The sequence below is a fragment of the Barbus barbus genome, assembly GCF_936440315.1.
Source record: "Barbus barbus genome assembly, chromosome: 25".
NCBI lineage: Eukaryota > Metazoa > Chordata > Actinopteri > Cypriniformes > Cyprinidae > Barbus > Barbus barbus.
Window position 1 is genome coordinate 22,104,722 of NC_136753.1, and position 21,251 is coordinate 22,125,972.

At 34.5% G+C, this 21,251-nt stretch overlaps 3 protein-coding genes across 7 annotated transcripts in view; 1 reads left to right on the forward strand and 2 right to left on the reverse strand.

The window, feature by feature from the left end:
- Window positions 1–704, reverse strand: part of LOC306844412 (uncharacterized protein) — a 30,245-nt gene extending 29,541 nt beyond the window's left edge. For both annotated transcript variants that reach the window (XM_079376512.1, XM_079376511.1), the window contains exon 1: window positions 547–704. The gene's annotated coding sequence lies outside the window, so the exon portion shown is untranslated. The remainder of the gene's footprint in view (window positions 1–546) is intronic.
- Window positions 705–874: 170 nt separating this feature from the next.
- Window positions 875–5,228, reverse strand: LOC306844443 (serine/arginine-rich splicing factor 3-like). Its single transcript, XM_079376578.1, has 7 exons — window positions 4,956–5,228; window positions 4,461–4,506; window positions 4,117–4,327; window positions 3,278–3,412; window positions 2,089–2,127; window positions 1,822–1,896; window positions 875–1,736 (listed from the first exon to the last, which is right to left on the reverse strand). Exons 2-7 carry the CDS (start codon window positions 4,465–4,467, stop codon window positions 1,709–1,711), a joined length of 495 nt encoding a protein of 164 aa, XP_079232704.1. The 5' UTR covers window positions 4,468–4,506; window positions 4,956–5,228; the 3' UTR covers window positions 875–1,708.
- A 2,795-nt stretch (window positions 5,229–8,023) lies between these two features.
- On the forward strand, window positions 8,024–20,609 carry LOC306844429 (peptidyl-prolyl cis-trans isomerase FKBP5-like). 4 transcript variants are annotated; one of them, XM_079376550.1, is made up of 11 exons: window positions 8,024–8,181; window positions 13,568–13,700; window positions 14,213–14,357; window positions 15,749–15,891; window positions 16,242–16,356; window positions 16,474–16,630; window positions 16,862–16,952; window positions 17,677–17,760; window positions 18,089–18,274; window positions 18,362–18,601; window positions 19,494–20,609. In XM_079376550.1, the coding sequence occupies exons 2-11, from the start codon at window positions 13,584–13,586 to the stop codon at window positions 19,584–19,586; spliced, it is 1,371 nt and encodes a 456-aa protein (XP_079232676.1). In that variant the 5' UTR covers window positions 8,024–8,181; window positions 13,568–13,583; the 3' UTR covers window positions 19,587–20,609. The 4 variants fall into 4 exon arrangements, with proteins under 4 accessions (XP_079232676.1, XP_079232674.1, XP_079232675.1 ...); XM_079376548.1 differs by lacking the exon at window positions 8,024–8,181 and adding an exon at window positions 10,965–11,183; XM_079376549.1 differs by lacking the exon at window positions 8,024–8,181 and adding an exon at window positions 11,000–11,183 and having other exon boundaries at window positions 13,568–13,691.
- Window positions 20,610–21,251: the final 642 nt, after the last annotated feature.

The window sequence follows — 21,251 nt, forward strand, 5'->3', positions numbered from 1 at the left end:
GGTACGTAATGACAGTGAAAATCAGATCACCCTAGCAAGCTGTTTCATACAGGCTACTAATATACTAGATAGATTATAAGGTCAAGAGTTTTATATATATATAGTAAATGTGTTTATCAAAAACATGACACTTGCCATCAAACATTTAATTTGTCATCATGCCACTATACGTTACATCTCCCGTATAGATGTGTAATGACAGCATGCTTCCATCCATCCCAACACGCTGATTATTTATTACAATTACTTAAAACTTTAAAAAAAAAAGTGCAAATACACATTGTTGGACGGATGAAGGTTCTGTTATGACATTATCAGAAGAAAAAAACCCAAAATGATTGCGAGACCAAATCTTTACTCAGATGAACACAATGTTAATCAACGTGACTAAGTAATCCAATGTTAATATGAATAATTTGAGGATGAAACCACATAATTTGCATGTAAAACTTTGCATTTCCAAATGCAAAATGACAGAGCGTAAATGTAAGATGTGCCCCCTACAACTTATGACACTAGGAAAGTACCATGATAAACTGACGTTACCTTCCGGTGCCCCTTTCAAGGATCCTTCCACTTCGCAGTCTTGGGGGTTTTAACAGAGCACAAAGCTGAACAGTTTGAGATGCGTGTTTCTCTTTTGAAGGAGGCTGAGCTCATGTAGCTTCCTTTTCGCTGCTACCCTCAACTTCCTGTGTTGTTGACTCACATTGCATTGTAAGTTAAGTGTGAACGTGAAGTACATATTTCATGAAGAGAGCTGCTAATTGTTCTTGCAGTGCGAAAGACAAACAATTTTTTATCTTTCCAATTTTTTGATAGCACAGTATAAGTGCATGTTTGAACGGAGTAAAAAAAATTATTTTATTTTTTTAGCTTTTTGACAAACATTTCGCAAGCATGCCCAAAACAAAAAACAAAGCCCTCTGCTGGCCCTTTAGTGCACATTTTAAAGCTTACTAATGCAATCCAATAGTCCATGATGTAATTTAAAACACAAAATGCTGTATGAGTCAAGTGAACCAAAATAGGTCCATAGTAAGCAGCATTTTATTTTTTCACCTTGAAATGCCTTTCTTCAAAAAAGCCTTTAGAATAAGGTTTACCATTTGTTAACTCATGAACAGCATTATAGGTTAGTTAATTCATAAATCTATTGTTCATTACTAATTCATGTTTGTTTACAATACATTGTTTATTCAACTAGAAATAAAGCATTAGTGCATGAAAAAAAAAAATCTACATAAAAATGGCTAGTTTATGATACCTAATATCAATACATATGCAAATGAATTTAATCTTACAGTAAAAGGGTTACCAAACTTTTTAATGCAAGTAACATTTGAACTAATCAGTGTGAAATGTAGACAAAAGTCATACAGTGAATACATAAGAAACGTTTAATGGAAGTACAAACAAAAAAAAGTATACAAAATCGGTTTCAAATGACCATCTAAGTCAGACTTGAGTTATTCCAATCTGCCCAAAACCCAAAGAGCATAAAATTACATTCAGGCATTTAGGCAGGATGAAACCATTGCTACCCATTAAGCACAGATATCTTAAGTAAGAAAAGGATACTCAGAACACTATGGGGAAGACACATTTTTTGCCGTTGGGGGCAAAAAAATAAATAAAAAAAATACGGTTTCCAATCATCCTAATTTGTTGAGGAGGAGCGCACAGACATGCTTTCTCTGAACATTCCTCACTTCCGACCATTGGAACGTGAACGACTGAAAAGAAATCAGACAAATTCCATGAGCATTTCTAATTACTCCAGCTGTGCCATTACACAACTACTCACAAATGTAAACCTACCTGCGTGATCTTGAGAAAGACCTTGAAGGTTTATAGTTTCTATCGCGGGACAAAGACCTCTCTCTTTTCCTCTCTCTGGAAAGGGACCAATAAAAACCAAGCAAACATGCATGAATGTGTTATAGATACCTCATTACTAAGGAGCTGTAAGATGAGAGGCAAAGTTACAGTTTATATTCATAAGAACAATAAAAAATGAAAATGGAAATGTGGTTTTGGAGTTGACATTAGTTGCAGAAGGGTTATAAAAACATTTAAGCAACTCACCTGCTCCGACTACGACTAAAGCTCCGCCTCCTAGGAGACCTATATGCAGATGCAAGAAATACTGACAAGTCAGGGGTCAATATGGTCAAAAAAAATTCATGATGCATGAAGCATCACGAAATAGTGATTGTTTTGGAGAAGATACCAATTAGCTTTCAATGAAGGTCTTATGAATCCCAATATGGGTCAAACAATTTTCAAAACAACTATCTATAAGAAGTGCCTGTTCCAGATTCATTTGCCAAATCTTTGAGAATAGATCAAAAAAAGTTTCAGTATGAAAACTACTGAAGGGATGTAAATGTATTGTTTTGAAAAAAACAAAAATGTCACTCTTTGGATTTTGTCTCATACTTATTAACACCACGAAAAAGGTTATATCTAAAATCACCAAATAAACAAAATTCAATGTCATTAAGCGGGAGGAAAAGGCATTAACTTACTATTTTGTTTTCAACAAGCTAGTTATGATGCAGTGAAGCTGAGTGCTGGTCAGGAGGGCATAATTTGCGGGGAGATTTTGCCAGATGGTTGCTAGATGTTAAACAGCTATACAGTAGGTGGCTGAAGATGTCAGTTAGATGAGGATTGCTGAGGACATGTTGTCATGTAGACATTTGGGGAGGGGCATAAGACCCGTTGATTGGTTGTAAGTGTGGCGTGGCTGGTTTTGCCGATCAGGTTAACGTTGGAGGAGGTGAAGGAGCCTGAGAGAGAGGCATGCTCAGGAACCAATGGGCTGGTGGCCATGCTTGGATCATGTGAGCTGATTGGTGTACGCTGGTCACATGATGCTGAAAGAGGGCTAGTTGACTGACTCAGAGGTAGATGAGTAGAGGCTTGGTGATGTCTCTGAAAGGGGGGGTGGGGTGGTCAGCTTCATTAATATAAATAGAAAAATGACATAAAACCCAAACAAAAGAGAAGATTCTTTGGAAATCTACTACAATTCAAGTTAATGAATATCCCTGAGCAACAACTCAATGCACTCGTTGGTTAACCAATCCGAAGGCTGAAAACTGATCAGTGCAAGGAGAGTATGGGGAAGGTTTCAAGCAGCTTGGCCGAATTTATGAAAAGATGCTGGTCTTGTCAGTCTCCACACCTAGGCTCATCGCTCAGCCCATAACTAAGCTGTGAAAGGGTTAAGACATCTAGACTCCCTTGAGAGCAGAACAAGAAACCATACCGGCGTCTAAGGGGTGGGCTGCGGTGTCTATAATCATCACGTGGGCGGCGATTCCAAGAAGGGGGTGGTCCTCGATACCTTGACCGTTTTTCACCACTGGACATTTCAACTTGCACACGACAACCACACAGTGTTCTGAAACAGACAAACATGGGGTTATAATAGTTTACAGAAAGAGCACATTTCTAGAGCATACAGAACAACCACAAACCAAGTACACAAAGTAACAAACAGCTGTTGCGGTTGATGACATTGATTTAAATAGCATATAAAACTCAGTGTTATTTATATAATTTATATACTATTATAGCTTTTTAATACTTTGAATTACATGTTTATTTTTTTAGTTTTCATTTTAATTTGCTACATTAGCGTTTTTGCCATTTATTAGTTAAATTATTACTTTATTACTAAATTATTAATTAGTTGATTGTCTATATAATTTTTTTTATTTAGTTTAGTTCTTTAATATTTAAACTAAATGAACATGAGAAATGTTGCCTTAGCTGAAATAAATTTAAGTTTATTAATATTTCATTGTATTTAAATTATTATATTTTCCATTTTATTTCAAGTAATATTTTCATTCTTCTGTATCAAGACACTAAAATGATCAAAAGTTGCCTTGGCAACTAGATGAATTTTTTTTTTTTTAAATTTCGATGAAACAATTTATGATCTTAGTTTACAATAATAACCCTGATACAACTACTTGCATTTTTGGATAGTTTCCATCAAAAACACAAGATGCAATTCTGCAATCCTTTGCTTAATTAGGATAATCTAATCTGCAGGATAATGGCTGTTCCAGAGGACTGAATTTAAATAGATGTTCTTACCTTCCGTCAAGCTCCCTCACAGCATCGGTTGCATCTCTGGGGTCCTCAAACTCCACAAACGCAAAGCCGGGAGGATTTCTTGCCACCCATACACTCCTCAGTGGACCATAATAGCCAAATGCTCTCTCCAACTCCGTTTTATTACCACTGTTGCCCAAATTGCCAACATAGACCTTACAATCCAGCGGGCAGTCCCGGGTTAGGGAAGGGTCTGTAGGGGAAAAAACTGTTTAGTTTCAAGTATTATCATCACTCTACATTTCCTAGGTCTACCCCACCTCTTTTAACACACTAAAATGGATCATAGCTGGAATGGGTATTAAAAGAATGGAATAAAGACTCACCTCCCATATCTAAACCAATCCCAAACTCAGTTGCACACCTAAAAAGCTGCAAGAAATTAAACATAAGCACAGAGACTATGAATATGCAATTAAACTGGATGATAGAAGCCTAAATTGTCAGTTGAGTTACATTTAAAAGCTGCAATACGTAACAACCAAAACTGTTACTAAAGAGACTTAAAATTGACTTTGGAAACAATGAAAACACTAGCATGCAACACTGGATTACTCAAAGGATTTATAAAATCATTTATTATTTTATAGGAAACATACAAGCGTCAGTAAAACTATTTATAGTACACCAATGTTTAAACATTTAAAGTCTAATTAAAAGTAATACGAGCAGATATTACACACTAACTGTATGTACCAAGCTAACAGGCTAACCACGCAAGAAGAGGCATATCAAACTGATTTAAATAAGCCAATTCGACTCCATTATAAGCTACATGCACATTATACAGTTATTAAATAATGTATGCTTATTTTTATTACCGGTAAATCTGCTGTGTTTGCGTTAGCGAAATCGAAAACGCGCCACTGCAGTTAAACACCGCGATGCTAGCTCGCTAAAACGACGGCAGGGCCTCGCGAGCAAATCTAAATGTAAAGCACTTCCGGTTATCATCAACAACACGGACGTCGAAAGAGAAGAGCCCTTACGCCTAAAAATATCGCAAGGGCGCTACATTTCTGCTCTAAATCAGCCATCACACACATAAGACAAGGATATTTGAAGGCTGTAAATATTTGAATAATTCACATCTCAGTGTCTAAAGGATGAAATTTGACGAATAGGTTCAGCACAGTTATAAATAACACACCTTAGCCTAACTTTTCGTTCCTTCTATAATGAATGAACTTTTCCTTCTATCTCAGGTCTGCTTCGTAGGACACTGAACAATGTTTTCATTAGTTGTTAGCATTAACAAATTAATTATATCTTTTTATTAATACGTTAAATACTTTCGTGTATAGGTAGGCTATGTATAGGCCTGCTACTTGTTTTGATATTTTCTATAGCTTATATTTTACATGTACAATGTATATAATTATATATAATGTATGTATATAAATGTAATATATACATTTTTTGGAAACAATAAAAAAAATGGAATAAAATATAAATGAGGCCTATACAAAAGTAAATTAGTATTACTGTTATTTTGTTACTTTTGGTGATATGAGATGTAATATGCGCAACAAATATCACAACCCCTTTGATTAGCAAAATAAGGGGTCATATATGTGTCAGACCCTCAATAACTATTTTAGGCTAAATCTTGGGGGCAATAGTTCAGCCCTTGTTCTGGGAGTGTTATGTAACACAGTTACCTTGTATTAAAATAAAGAGCATTACGCTGACTGGCTTTATTTTTGTCTCACTGGGCAGATCAGTATGTTTACATCTTCATCAGCCGTATCATACTCCAACTCTTCTGGGGTTTTGTCATTTGTATTAATTGCGGTCTGAACAAAAAGAGCATCCCTCTGAGAAAACAATATATATTTTCCTCATTCTTATGTTAGGCTATTTGTATGCAAGACAATGTGAATTTGTTACCACACACGACACAGAATGTTTTTTTACGCCCAGATTAGTACTGCACATTCTGTTCTGTTTTGCTTCCTGATGACTGGTTAGCCTCCCATGAACCCGCCCTCTCACTCTCTATAAAAGCAAGATATACATATACTCTGAAGCACACACACACACACACACACACACACACACACTTTTTGTGGTTTGTGTGGCTTCATCAAAATGTTGATCAGTTAGGCTTAGACTCACACACAATTAAACGAAACTGATACTAAATTACATGGACTTAATGGAAAGTACATTTTAATACAATTACTGCAAAGTTCATACATCTTACAGTTAGGTGATGTTATACATTTACACATAACCATAAGAACTTTACATTCTAATATCTGTTAAATGTTATTCTTCTGGTCTAGTTTGAAATGCAAACATGCATTGTAGATGATGAATCAGGTTAGCTTTTATAAATCTTTGTGAAAACATTTGAACAGATTAAAGACTGCATTTAAAAAAATCTTACATTGACTTACATTGATAGACCGTATATTGTGAATCAATGAATTGTGATTTATCTCATCTGATTTGCTTACATATCTACTGTATTTAGCATATAGTGCAAAACAGCAAGTGTCAACATGTCAAAATGAATTTTTAGCAGAGTCTTCAGTGTCAGATGATTTAAAATATATTAAAATAGAAAACAGTTCTTTTAAATTGTAATAATATTTCACAATAATACTGTTTTACTGTACTTTTGATCAAATAAATGCAGCTTTGGTATGCATAAGAGACTTATTTTAAAAACATTTAAAAAATCTTATTTTTTTCCAAACTTTTGACTAGTAGTAATCATATTATTTCTATGTATAGTTTGCATAGTACCACTTTTACATTCATAGAATACACAGATGACCTACTAAATTGATCAAAATATGCAATACAACAGAGCACACTGTGTAGAAAACTGTCCCACAATGCAATGCGTGGACTTGGCCTTCCATTTCCTGTGTGACAAATGAACCAGAAATAATATCAGCTCAATATCAGTTGACTCATTTCTAAACTGAAATGATAAAAGTTAATGAAAATTTAATTACAAGCTTAAAACAAATGTAAAGCTCTAGGCATCACTAACATTAATCATGATAAACGTTATCTAAAACGTCAAATAACATCTGTTTTGCATTTATAATTATTATAATTTTTTTTGTTACAGTCTGAGTATAGTTTGAGAGTTTGCAATGCTTTACAGGAGTGAGTGGTCACTGTTGAGCTCTTTTGCCACTAATTACATTTATAATTCAATATAGCAACAAATTCTCTGATTTGTGGATTGCTTCTCTGGATTAGGCACAGTTCTTCACTCGGAATTTGGCAAATAAACATTTTTTTTTCAAATAAAGTTGAAATCACATTTGTGCCCTGTAGAAAAAGATATATCAAGGCTTAATCTCCCAGTTTATGGTATGTGGTTTATTTAAAACCTGTTAGTTTATGGAGAAAATTAATAGGATTTTTACCTCCTGAACTCTTCTATTAGGCTGTATCACACTAAGAAGACAAGACACGTTGTAAAAAGATGCATAATTTAATATACATAGAATCAAAGTAAAAAAATTAAAAGAAAAAGAAATGTTAATTATTTTACCAATTGAAACTACTTCCGTTGGGATATGAACATCTTGTTTTTTTTCTTCTTCGGTTCTTTATTACCCACACTCTCAATGACACACATCAGATTTATTAGTTCTTGCCTACAATGTCCTGTTATTGGCGACATAAATACATGTGGTTCCTTCCTTAGAATGCTGGTACATAGAAGGTCATTACCTCTCGCTTTGTCCTATGCCAAAAAGCAGGTCCGTGTATTCAGGCGAATAAAGACACTGACACATGCCATGTTAATTCCACTTCCCAGACGTTTGTATTAAATGTAAGCTGCATGCTAAAAACAGACGACGCGTGCGCGCAAGACCAGGTTTGTTAAGTTCAGTACCGCTTCTTACCTCCGTTGCGCAGATGAGTCAGTCAACAGAGCCTCTGCCGCACGTGCCACTGTGAACTAGAACATTTAGTTCTTGACGCGCGGACTTATTGATCTGACAAACCTGGGGAAAAACGAGCAGGATTTTTCTCTTGACAGTAACCAAAAAATCGACATTATTTGGCGACAAGGTGATACTACTATAATCACTCCTTATTGCATGCTATTCCTTACAATAGTTTCCATCCACAATAATCCTCATGTCCTGTCTGAAAATATGTTGTTTAATGTTTGGATACCATTGCATAGATTGTGGACCCATAAATGCTTCTTATGATTATGAAAGAGAAAGATGAAAATGAATGTAGAAACTAATGATATGGATGGTCATCTAGATGTAGATTAAATGACAAAATAGGAAAAAATGTGAACAAACTGACCATTGACCATTTGTTTGTGTTTTGCATCACCAAACAGATTATTCATATCCTCTCTTAAACATCTGTTAATGTTGGATGAATCACTTTGCTGTAAGAAATAATCAGTGTGTCCTTTCAGGAAGGGGTGTGAAAAGTATAAGTATAAGTATAAATAATATGACGAAATTTTATTCAATTAAATGGATCTAACTAAAAGTGGTTAGCTTAAACATGTAAGGCCCTAGAACACACCAGATGTTAATTGAAGTGAATTGAAATCAGTATCTTAAGACCTGTTACTCGACATATTTGAAATATTTCTAAAACTATGTGCTCTGCAGATGATGGAAAAGTGCATATAAGTGCATTATACGTATATTTAGAAAAATGTATACATATTTTTGACATACTAGCACATCATTAAATTGTGCCTCTGATATTAAAGTATATAATTTACACTTTTTGATGATTCGACACATTAATTATTTAGCAACTAATTCAAATCTTACATAAGAAACAGGATTTACAGTATGCAAATTACGGTATCAAGTCGTGGTGGTATATTGCTATTCATTACTTGCTCTTTAAATGCTTTTTTTTAACAAATTGAGAGATTTCAAACCACAAACCACAGATGTTCTTGATAGATCTAAACCTTAACCAAAAATATTACTTTAGCACATTAATGAGGTACATTTATTAAAGTACTTTATAACCCTCTGATAACAATTCCAGTACCTGATATTTATTTTATTCAAGCAACTGTTTATGATCCATACTGAAAAAAACCTAGATTTATAAATGTACAAAGTGTTCATTTAAAAGAGTATAAGTTTCTTTTATGTAAATGAAACCATGTCGGCCTGTTCACCCTTTGACAAAAGAATACTTTAATCATATTCTGAATGTCATCACCACTAAGCCCACTTTTAGTAAAGAAAAATTTAATTTCTTTTACAACTTGTCCCCACTTGGACCTTGTTGGCAGTGACATATTGCTCTGAATCCTTGAATGCCCTGCACTTGTTTGCTTGTACCATCCGCACTGAGTAGTTTCACATTATAAGTAAGCTCTGTCGCAGATCCCTGCTGCTAAGATACCAAACTGAGGCAGCGTTTTGTTCTACTCTCTTCCATTCTTGAGTACTCAAGTGTCCTGCCTGGATAAACTTGGAAAAGCTGCAGGCCTGTTGATATGATATTAAAGAAATACAATTTCAATTAATTACATTTTGGGCACATTTGTAAATGTGTGTATTCTAAAATGTATATCAAAATTACCAATCAATCAGATAAATGAACTAAATAGCATTTCTCTGTGTGATTTTGATATACTGAATCTGCAGAATCTTTAATAACTTTAACCTCTTAAACAGATTTCATCATGTTCCTGAATTAACTATCCATCTGAAATTATTATCTAAAAAACAGGCTTGAAAAGGGAAATCAATCCCCTTAAATCCAGACAATCATGCATGCCACCTATTGTGTTCCTGCTGACACCTCTTGTTGCCCTAGTGAGTCAGGAACATTTTGTAACAGTTCCAGTCTATAGACGCTTTTAAGGCAGGTAACATGTTGCCAGTGCTGCTGTTATTTAATATTTGGCATGCTAACTTGAAAGGCTGTGTTTGATTTCAACATATTCACTTGGCATAGAATTATTCTGTGAAGAAATTAAATCTTTAAAACATGATGCATCGAAGATGCTGCTTCGCTTTAAATGTCTAGTTTTACAAACTTAACACAGAATAGACAATGTATCATCTTAAACAGAAAACAGTAAAACCTGTTAACTATAAGTTACCTTACAGTAAAAAATGGATTGCAATAAATGTAATTTTACTGTAAAATGCTATGTAAAATGTATGGAAGCAAAAAGTACTAGTATGTGATTTATCTACAAAAAGTATCATTTACAGTAACATTTTGTTAAAATTACAGTAACAACGTTCCCAGAGGTCCTTGCAGGAGACTTTACATTTTTAAATATTTTATTGAAATAATGAAGTTTCTAATATTATATGTAGGTGATATTTATATTACATTTATGTAATTTCATTAATGTTTAGGCTTCTTGCATTATTTAATGTCATGTATCAAGTGTCACACCCTGATGGTGTTTTGTAGGCATGACAAATGACAAATTCTGATGAGCATTAATTCATTTTCATTTCATCACCTGTAGTATTATGGTGGTTATGTAATCCAAAAATACCATCCAAACGTCTACCTTAAAATTCTTTCAGCTGTCAACTTTATCGCAAACAGATTTTTTTTTTTTAAGAATGCAATGCTTTTGATCATTTTAAACTTCTACGTTTTAAAACATAATTTAGTCGTGTTATTTTTTTCCTGTGGTTGTACATGCTGTTCCAAACTTGAGCTGTTCAGTCAGCACACAACGAGTTACGGGTCAGGGTGTCTACTAGGACACTGTGTTCTCATCAGCGCGAGCTACAGTACAGCCGGAACATTGTGTTACTTAGTGGACAGTTTCCAAGGCCTGCCCTTTATTTTTACACTACACCCCCCGCGTTTACTCCTCCTCCTTTAGTCTCATTGCATTTTCCCCGTCCAAATGTCTCGCAGAGGCGTATCGTGTTGATGATTATTAGTGTGTAGAAGCATAAAATACTGCTCTCGCGCTGAGAGGGTGGGCTCATTCCTCTTTAAGGCACAGGTTGTATTCGCCGGTAAGACAAACTGAAGTTGCATACGGACGGATATATGGTCAAACACATGAGAGGAATGAGCAACAACAGGGAAACATTGTAAGTCTTTATTTTAAGCTTGTTTTGTATTCTTTATCCATCACTTAATCTACCTTTTACATTTAAATCAGCTTTCTAAATGTGGTCACTAGTAAAGAGAAAGGCTGTTTTCTCACGGTGGTGTGCTTTACCTACAAATTCAAGTAAAATAGCGCGCTCAATTTAATTACACACGTCATTTAACTTGCTTTTTGTCTGCAAATAATGAACCACTTGTCCAAAACGTGGCCTTATATTTGAATTAAAATAAAGAGTAAATACTATTGTTGGAAAGAAACTGTAGCTATAATCTTATTTGCATTTGGGTTTCACAGCGTGTTGTTGCATCTGAGATGTATGGAAAATTGTACGAAACAGAGAGTCTGTGAAGCACCGCTTTCAATTACGATACTAGAGAACTCCTTGAATTTATATGCATTTAAATGGCCCTCTTATGTTACATTTTATAATCCTTTATATTGTATACACACTTTTGCTTACTCTTTCACAGACTCTCTTTCTCATTAATCCATCTTAAGGACAGATGTTCTTGGTGTTTATAATGTAGAGATGATAAATATGTTTGTGGATTGAAAATGTGTTTTCTGCCTTTGCCTTCTTTATTTTGAGATGTGCTGGGAATTTAGTCATTTTATGTCATTTCATGACCCTGACTAAGCGTTGTACCACTGGCCAGATGCCGCTCATACATGTTGTGTTTAACTGCGGACGGTATGTTCAAGGATGGAATGAGTCAACTGTCGCTGAACGCTCATCTTTGTTACAGGAATGCCTGTTGCAATCTCACCACACTGCGGACATCTGAGACGGAGCTCCAATAAGGGCTTAGAAAAGTCAAAACGAGTCGGTCACAGGAGAGAAAGACTTAGGGACAGTTGGCTGGAAAAGCATAAATAGATAACCAGGCACTGAGACAAACACAGGTGACAAACAGTCAAAGACAGACTGCTTGGTAGTGGGACAGACTACAAGTGGAGATATAGACAGATGAGTGCGCCTTGAATAAAATGAGTGAAAATCAAGAACAATTTAAGTTATGAAATGCAACAAGTGGTGAAGTACATGCCAAAATCTGGCTTTTATGCAAGCATTCATCATCGTTACATCTTATGGCTGATTTTTAAGGAACATCTATTAGAGGAACTTCATAACATTTGATTCTGAGAAACTGTTAAAAAGGATTGGGGTGATTAATTTACCTAGCCCAAATTTTTAACATTTAAAATGGAAAAATTCATGCCAACAAAACCAGAGAACTTTTTAATTCTAAGATGTTTAACTTACTTACATCCACCTCCTTCATCTTGGGTTTTCAGAATAAATCGTGCTCAAAGAACGATATGTTTCCACAGCAATGATGTGTCAGTCAGGATGGTAGCAGACTATATTAGATGTGTCTTCTGCGAGTCAAATAGCCTGGACTGTCAGTTTTTTCTCTGCTGTATTACCATTCCAAGACATAAGCCCTAAAATGATATGCAGAGAGGTGAATATTTGTATTAATGAATATATTATACTTTCAGTGCTAAAAGATGTTAGTTATTCATTGATCAGTTTGGCACACAGCAGTTCCAAAAAAAAAAAACAGACATAGATTTTTTTTTTTTTTTTATTGTTATCTTTATTTAGGTATGTGCTGCTATATCTGCTGTTATGCATTCATTGGACTTTCCTTGAAATTTATTTGCTTCCTGTAGCCTTCAGCTTGTGTGTGTGTGTGTAGATAAAAATGAATGTCTTTGATTGAAAGCCTTGAGTGATTGTAGTATCTCACCGCCTAAAGTAAAGTGGACTGGACTGAATGTTCCCTTCTCTGTTCTGTTTTGTTTCCCTGTCTTTTTACTAGGTTTACTGACATAAATCTCACAAGACATCCTTCTCTAGAATCTGAATTTGTGCCAGGAATTCTGAATAAAAGGAACATAGTGTTCCGCCACACACGTTCAAAAGCTTTGGTGTACATTTAAATAAAAATACCCCAAAACTCTACATGCATCTGCTTCTATACACACACACACACACACACACATACAGACAGGTAACAACTGACAATTTCTAGAAACAAAAACAAAACAATTAAGGCAATCTTTAAAAAAAATGACACAAACACAAAGATTTGAGCATATGTGCACCCTTGCATTTTAGTTTCTTATGCATATTTGAGTGCATAACTAAAGGTTTCATAACTTTCAAGGTTTGATCATTAATGAAAAAAGAAGCCAGCATCACAAAAGAAGGATTACAAAATATTTTTCTATGAAAATGCCCCCCAAGCAATATGTGGAAATTTGAATGTGAACATTTGCATTTGTCTAAAGATAGCAGTGCCTTATATTATAATTAGCTAAAATTTAAAGGTAAATATTGTGTTTTTATTTTTTTAGGGGAACACGGGTATATATGAGTGGTGAGATGTCATCTTTAGAGGATATATTTTCCACTAACCAGTGCCCAACTGATGTCTTCACCTCCCAAGGCACTGATATCAGTCCAAACGGTGACCATGGAGTATGTAAGGTATTCCAGTCATTAGTAACTCTATCACAGCTGTTTACAAATTCTGCATTTTTCCTGTAGTCATGAATGATACAGTGGGTCCAAAAATCTGCAACCACTAGTGAAATTTTAAAATAAAGTTCAACTGAAAAAAAAACAGGATGTCATTAGAATGTTCCAAAGAACACTGTGTCACTTAAAAATTGCTTATTGTTTATTTGCAGATTTAAATGAAAAAAAGGACTTTAGGCTTCCACTATCATTTGAATCTGCTAAAGTGATACTATCATATAAATTTGATACTATCAAAAGCTTCCATAATTTGCTGATACATTTGACATCCCCTTGTTCATGTATGCTTGTGCTGTTGATTCAAGGAGCATAGTGCTTTATTGAAGTGGACTTGAGAGAGTTAGTAAAAACTTGACTTAAATCAGTGGATTTTGTTTCAGAATGATCTGCCGTTAACTTCAAATAATTATGAGGTTGTGTAATGATGGATTGTTAACGTTTTCTTCCCTGCGTCTCTAAAGATTGTGAAACAGCATGGTGTGGAAGGGGAAAAGCCGATGATTGGGGACAGGGTGTCCGTCCACTACACTGGCAGACTCCTAAATGGCAAGAAGTTTGACTCCAGTCTAGACCGCAAAGAGCCTTTTGTTTTCAATGTGGGAAAAGGTAATATATTTGATAGATTTATTTTTTAGACTCAATTTTATCATTTTACAAATTTAAAGTGTTATTGAAACAAATTCTATGTTGAAAGAGGGCCTTTGCTGAAAGAAATCCAGTGTGACAAATGGATACGCAGAAAGATAATTTTATGTGCTATGCTATTTTATATATATTTCACATTCATTAATCATAATATGGCCCATTATGCAGTGTGTAAATATTTGGCTCAGCTTGATTTAGTTGTGGACGGTGGTTCCACGCATTCGGTTTTTGATGGATTTGCTTAACCTTAAATTAAACTCCCAACTCTACTCAAATAACTTGTTTAGTAGAAAACCGAACTGAACTAAGTAAACCCTAATAAAATTAGACATTAGTCACATTAATCACTCCTGTGGTTAACTGCTAGCTAGCAATAGCGCAGCAATTGCTTTTCCAGTGAAGCAACATGCATCATGCGCTTCATGTAACGGTCCACATTCTAAGTAGATCTCCACTCCTCTCCACATAAGAGGAACTCTTCTAAATATCAACGTTAAAGGACATGAAACATTTTTTCATCTCAAAAACACTTCATTTTAACATTTACCCATCCAGTCCCATGCATCCTTATGCAGTTTTAGCAAGGAAACTTTAAATTAATAATAAACTTTATTTATTATTATTATCACTATACTACTAAAATTCGTTATTATTAAAAAAATTAACTTCAAAATAAATTATTTATGTAGTGCCAACACAAATACATTAAGCTTTTATTTCGCTCTTTAAATTCACTTCAAATAAAAGCTTTAGATGTTTATTTGGATTACGTTAATTGAGAAAGGAGCAAATCAAATATAATTTTAAAGTCTTGTAATAGATCACAGAAGTTTATTTAAAAAGAATAAAAACAGAAAATCTAAACAATATTTTTTATTATTTGAACTGCACATGCAAATAGTTTATATTATACTGACATGTCTGTGATTTTAAATGGAATGATTATACAACCTGCCAGTTTCATTGTACAATTCTCACTAAAGAGCAAGGCTGAAATTCCTGTTTAATGATATTTGCGGTTGCATTTTTAAAGGGGTGTAATTGCTGGTGTTGTTTAGACATGTGGTGCCTCCCTTATTATCTGCTGTTTTATTCTCAGAGAAACTATTTGTATTTGATCTTAAAGGGTATTGACACAAATCATTAACTATGAAAATTAGACAAACATTTTATTTTGAGTGTCTGTGGATTATGAAGTTTTATGAATACAACCGTTTATTTATAATAAGTAATATATTTGCTTATAATTGAACAATATAACAAGTATTGTTATACTTTTATTTAGGCTACTTATAAGTTTTTTCTAGAATGACAAAAGCATTAAATTCATGAAGTCTGGTTGATTCACACAGGTCAGGTCATCAAGGCATGGGACATTGGGGTGTGTTCCATGCAGAAAGGAGAGGTGTGCTTGATGCTCTGTAAGCCTGAATACGCATACGGTTCAGCTGGCAGCCCCTCAAAGGTTCCTCCCAATGCCACACTTGTGTTTGAGGTAGGAACATCAAACACTTAAATAGCCTACACATTCATGGATGAATTGTGAAAATATCTTATGCATATGCATATGCATATATATAAATGCATTATTGTTGTTTCTTCAAACTTTCGGTGGACATTTAAAAAAAAAAACTTTTATTTTTAAATTGACTTTTAATGTGACTTTAAACTGACAAAAAGAAAAAAGGAAATAAAAATCATCCACTGAGACATAAAAGTGTCAGAAACATTGTTATTTTTGTCTCTCTGTGATATATAAAATGCTAGACCCAGAACACAAAAAGCCTCTTTTCGTATAAGCTTGTTATCTTTAAAAGTACAAATGGTTCTGCTTCCCACAATTAGATTGAGCTGCTGAGCTTCAGAGGGGAGGAGCTTACAGAAGATGGTGGGGTCATGAGGAGAATAAAGGTCAAAGGCGAAGGCTATAACAATCCTAACGAAGGGGCCACAGTACATGGTACGTCTTGAGAATTTTGAATGTTCAGAATGTGGTTGTTATTCATAGAAAATGCATTCACATGATCACTGCCCCTTTTGGATACACTATTAATGCTGTCTGGTTTCTGTTCCACAGTACACTTGGAGGGGTGGTGTGGAGGTCGCTTATTTGATTCTCGAGATGTCACCTTTGTAGTGGGTGAATCAGAGGACGTGGGTGTTCCTTTGGGAGTGGACAGGGCCATGGAGAAAATCCAAAAGGGGGAATGCTGTTTATTATACCTAAAGCCCAAGTAAGACTGGCTTTTAATAGTTACTGTATTTACTATATATTGTTTAGTAAGGGTTAATATAATATAATAGCAACCCAGATTCAGCCATGTGTAAACGAATATAAAATATTTCCATGCCCAGTATCTGCATATAACAAAGCCATTAACCAACCATAACGCTGATATCTCACATACTCTTTTCTTTTTATATATAACTATCCCCATCTTACACAGTCTATGTTATGCTTTCAGATACGGCTATGGCAAAGAGGGGAAAAAAGAATATGACATTGGATCAAATGCAGAACTACTGTATGAAGTAACACTGAAAGACTTTGAAAAGGTGAGATATTTAATTTTTTAACCCAAAGTATTTAGTCCAAAAGCTTTCTGTTGTTCAGAATGCAGTGGGGTTCAGAAATTGAAGTCCACTAATAATACTTGAAACAATCCATTACCATTATATATAGCATCCATTGTTTTTCCATTACAACTTATTTTGCATTTCCATTATATAACAAGTTATATAACATCTTTTTGTACAAAGGAGCTCACATAGTCGATGTCAAATTAGCTTATTTTATTAGCAACCAACACATTGCTTATTTTTAAATTCTATTTTCAGGGTTTCGATGTGATTTTAGCACTGTGGTACCTACTGTGTGTGTGTATTTATCTCCTTTAAAGTATTCAATTATTGTTTTATTTTATTAATATGGAATAAAAAAACAGGATTTAAAATATTCATGTTAAAAATTTAGGCTATGTTTTTGAACAATCATATCTTTGAAATACTTAAAATATTTCAGGATTATATATCTTTAAATACTTTTAAACTGCTCATTTTTAACCCACTGTCTGTGTGTGTGTATGACGGATAGATCGATATTTATTTATACATTTATGTAAATGTGCAGTTTTGTTACATTAATATGAAATTTAATAAGCAGGGTTAAAAAATGTAGTTAAAAATCCCAAAATATAGTTAAGGTGCGCCCTCTAATGGTAATGGAGAGAATTAGCAGAAAATCTAGAAAGCCTAACAACACCTCATATTGTTTCCCCAGGCCAAAGAATCCTGGGAAATGGACCTTCAAGAAAAACTGGAACGTGCTGTTTTAGTCAAACAAAAAGGGACACAGTATTTCAAGGTTTGCCTCTATTTTTGTCTTTGGTACAGAGTCGTTACTGAGCTTGCCTTCTGAGTTGTTGTTTTTTATTTGATTGTAGACAAGCATCCTGCATTTTGTTTTTGCTTTTGTAACAGAGAATATATAAAAGCAATAACTAGTTATTAGTAATATTAATATCATATATGGAAAATGACTGACTTGATTTTACTACAAATAAACACTCATTCTAAAAATGTTACAAATTTTATTCTATTGGATATTTTATAGTTTTTCATTTGAGTTCAAAAGCTACGGTCATGTTTTGACAGTCAGGCAATTGACAGTATTCTTTATACTGTGCATTCAGGCTGGACGGTACAACTATGCTGTAATTCAGTATCAGCAGATTGTTAACTGGTTAGAGATGGAGTGTGGTGCAGGAAAAGAGCAGCAACAAGCCATCCAGGACCACCTATTAGTGGCCCATTTGAATCTTGCCCTGTGCTTTCTGCGATTGCACGAGTACTCCCAAACGGTGGAGAACTGCAACAAGGTAGACTCAAATAGCAGTGAACAAAAATATCATCTATGTGTTTCAAAGCAATTTCTCTTACTGTGTCTTACTGGTTGTCATTACTAGGTTATGGAGCTGGACCCAGAAAATGAGAAAGCTCTTTATCGGTGTGGTGAAGCACGCCTGTTGCGCAACGAGTTTAGCATGGCCTTAATGGACTTCAAGCAAGTTTTGCAAGTCAACTCCTTCAACCGCGCTGCCCGCAGCCAGATTGCCGTCTGTCAGCGCAAGATTCGTGAGCACCATGAGCGCGACAAGAAGATTTATGCAAACATGTTCCAGAGGTTTGCTGAACACGATGCTAAGGTATGTCACCTATCACACTGGCCAGATGGAAAAGTTTATTCTTGACAAATTCACTCGTTGCAGTTTCAGGAATGCAGCATTAGGAAGTGCTTAATTCTTCACTTGAAGAAACAATGCCCTTGGTTGTACTCAACAAATCTAAACACATTCAAAAACACTAATACAGCTGAGGCTCAGACATAATCTAAAGCTTATTGACATTTTAACATACAGTATTAGTCAGGTTAACAAATAAAATCAAATGTAATTTTTTGTGTTTGAAGTAATTTGACATTTTTCAAGAAATTAAGCCTCATGTTATGGCATTCCATGAGTTATGGCATATGGCATTTTCATTGCATGCTCTTTTGCATGCAATGAAAGTAATGGTGACCATTTTGTCCAAAAATTATAAAAAAAACATAGAAGGAAATTAAATTATGACAGTATGACTTGTTTTGCTATATTCAGAGTCTTCTGACTATATTCAAAGTTGTTACTGACTAAGAATCTTCCCTTTTTGCTGTAGCTCTTCCTATATGAAATGGTAATTAATAATAATAAATAATCAATCAGTAATAATTATGTGTAAGTGTATAGCAAAATCACCATAGTAAAATTTGTGTACATAATTGTTAATTAAATGTTTTTTATGGTACTTTATATGTATTATTTAACAATATATCAACAATATGTATTATATATATATATATATATATATATAAAAATTGGAAATGAAATGAAAAATGGAAAATGAAAAGTAAGCATTTTATTTTAGAGATTAAATCTAGCTTTGATTATTTTCATTTGTGGGCAAACTACAATTCTTTTTAATAATTGATATCTTTATTGTTTTAACCTCTCTGAAAACACTACTAGTTTCAGCATTTAAAAATGTTGTTTTTGTTTGTAGGTGGGTCAATTAAAAAGGAAAAAAGAAGAGATTGGAATTTCAGATCAGAAGCAGGGACTTAAGAGACCTTGTCTCAGTCAGGACGGCTCCTAAAACTCCAGACGCTATTCAGGAGGCCCAAGCAAGGAGGTCAGGCTGTGGGGATGGCCGGTCCATCTTCGATTGCGTCATGAAAGAGGCAATGGGTAGAGCTGTGGATGAGCCCTATATACACCTTGACCTCGGACCTCATTATCGCTCAGACTGAAAACAAATGCTGGGAAAGATTCACATCATTTATAGACATTGAGGAGCTGCAGACCTTAATAACATTCCTACAACAACAACAACAAAAACCAAAGCGCAGAATTCTATGACCACCTGTAAACCTGTACGGTGCACGCCTCGGCTATCAGAAAGGCATTCATCCGCGGCATTAATGCAAAAGCATTATAGACTTGAATACAACCTAGTACCTTACCATGTACTGTACTGTATTCAGTGTAATTGCATTGACTTTGTGCATTATCAGATTAGGAGTTTAAGTTTGCAGTGGAGGGGTGTGTAATGGGGCTTGATTTTATTTGTACTATATTTGTATAAGTATGTCTGATATTTAGATTCAAGTGACCATAGTGGGTAGCTGGACCTAAAAGTGCAATCCTCCCTTTGGGGAAAAACCTATTTTGCGACTCTGCCAGCTGTATTCTTTGAGGAGTCGCGGCAGGCCCACATTCACAAACACACTTTTGAGAGGCTTGTGCATGCTTCTTTACTGCATCCTGGGAGCGTCCTCGATTTGGGACTGTATTTTACAATATCTGCAGGTTAGTTTGGAACCCGCTAGATATACTTGACTGAAGTTCAATAGCTATATTTTTGAGCTGAGTTTCCATTACAGTTTAAAGCTCAAATGCTTTTTAGATGAAACTTTTGACATGATAGGAATATTTCAAAGAACTGTTGTCTTAAAACCCACTTGTTTATTTGATCAAATACTAACTAGTGTGGTTTGCATGTTTTTTAGTATGTTCCCCATGTTTCAGACAGTTTCAATAATATTAATAATAAATGGTTTGTAAACCTTTTTTCTGTTTACAATTTGATGCATTACAGCAGGCCTGTCAATAAATATTCAAAGAAAAATGTTTAAGTGTTCTGTGTTTTTGTAGTTGTTTGCACTCAATGTCTGACGTTAGACATTTACACACATGAACATGCTTTTCAGAAATATGTACACTTAACCGTTTGAAACTTTTGGGTTAGTAAGATTTTTTTAAAACTTTTTTTTAATACTTTTATTTACAAGGACCCGTTAAATTGACAAAAATATAGGCCGTTAAGACATTACGTTACAAAGATTTCAAATACAGTAAATGCTGTTCTTTCAAACTTTATTTTTATATGAAAAACTATTTAGCAGCTCAACGTTGCTAATAATAATAAAGTTTCTTGAGCACCAAATCAGCATATTAGAATGATTTCTAAAGGATCTTGTGACAGAAGACTGGAATAATGGCTGCTGAAAATTCATCACAGAAGTGAATTAGATTGTAAAACATTAGTATAAAAGTTAATATTACAACATTTAGTTGTAATATTTTTAACTTTTTATTGTGTGTGTGTGTATATATGTATAATGTGTGTATGAAACTTTCTTTATGGTAATAGTAAATGAAGTTTATCATAGAAGCAGCTAGAGGGACCTTTTACGCCACAGCTGGGACAAAGCACCTCTGGAAAAACTGCAAGTGATGTGTAAATCTAGGGGCAATAGTT

Excerpts from the sequence above, each read along its gene's own strand:
- LOC306844429 (XM_079376548.1), top strand. The coding sequence starts at position 11,140 with ATGGTCAAACACATGAGAGGAATGAGCAACAACAGGGAAACATT. Across the intron at positions 11,184-13,567 it reads AGCAACAACAGGGAAACATT|GGGAACACGGGTATATATGA; the intron begins GTAAGTCTTTAT and ends TTATTTTTTTAG. Across the intron at positions 17,761-18,088 it reads AAGGGACACAGTATTTCAAG|GCTGGACGGTACAACTATGC; the intron begins GTTTGCCTCTAT and ends CTGTGCATTCAG.
- LOC306844443 (XM_079376578.1), bottom strand. Across the intron at positions 2,128-3,277 it reads AGCCCACCCCTTAGACGCCG|GTCTCCTAGGAGGCGGAGCT; the intron begins GTATGGTTTCTT and ends ATCTGCATATAG. Across the intron at positions 1,737-1,821 it reads TCTTTCTCAAGATCACGCAG|TCGTTCACGTTCCAATGGTC; the intron begins GTAGGTTTACAT and ends ATTTCTTTTCAG.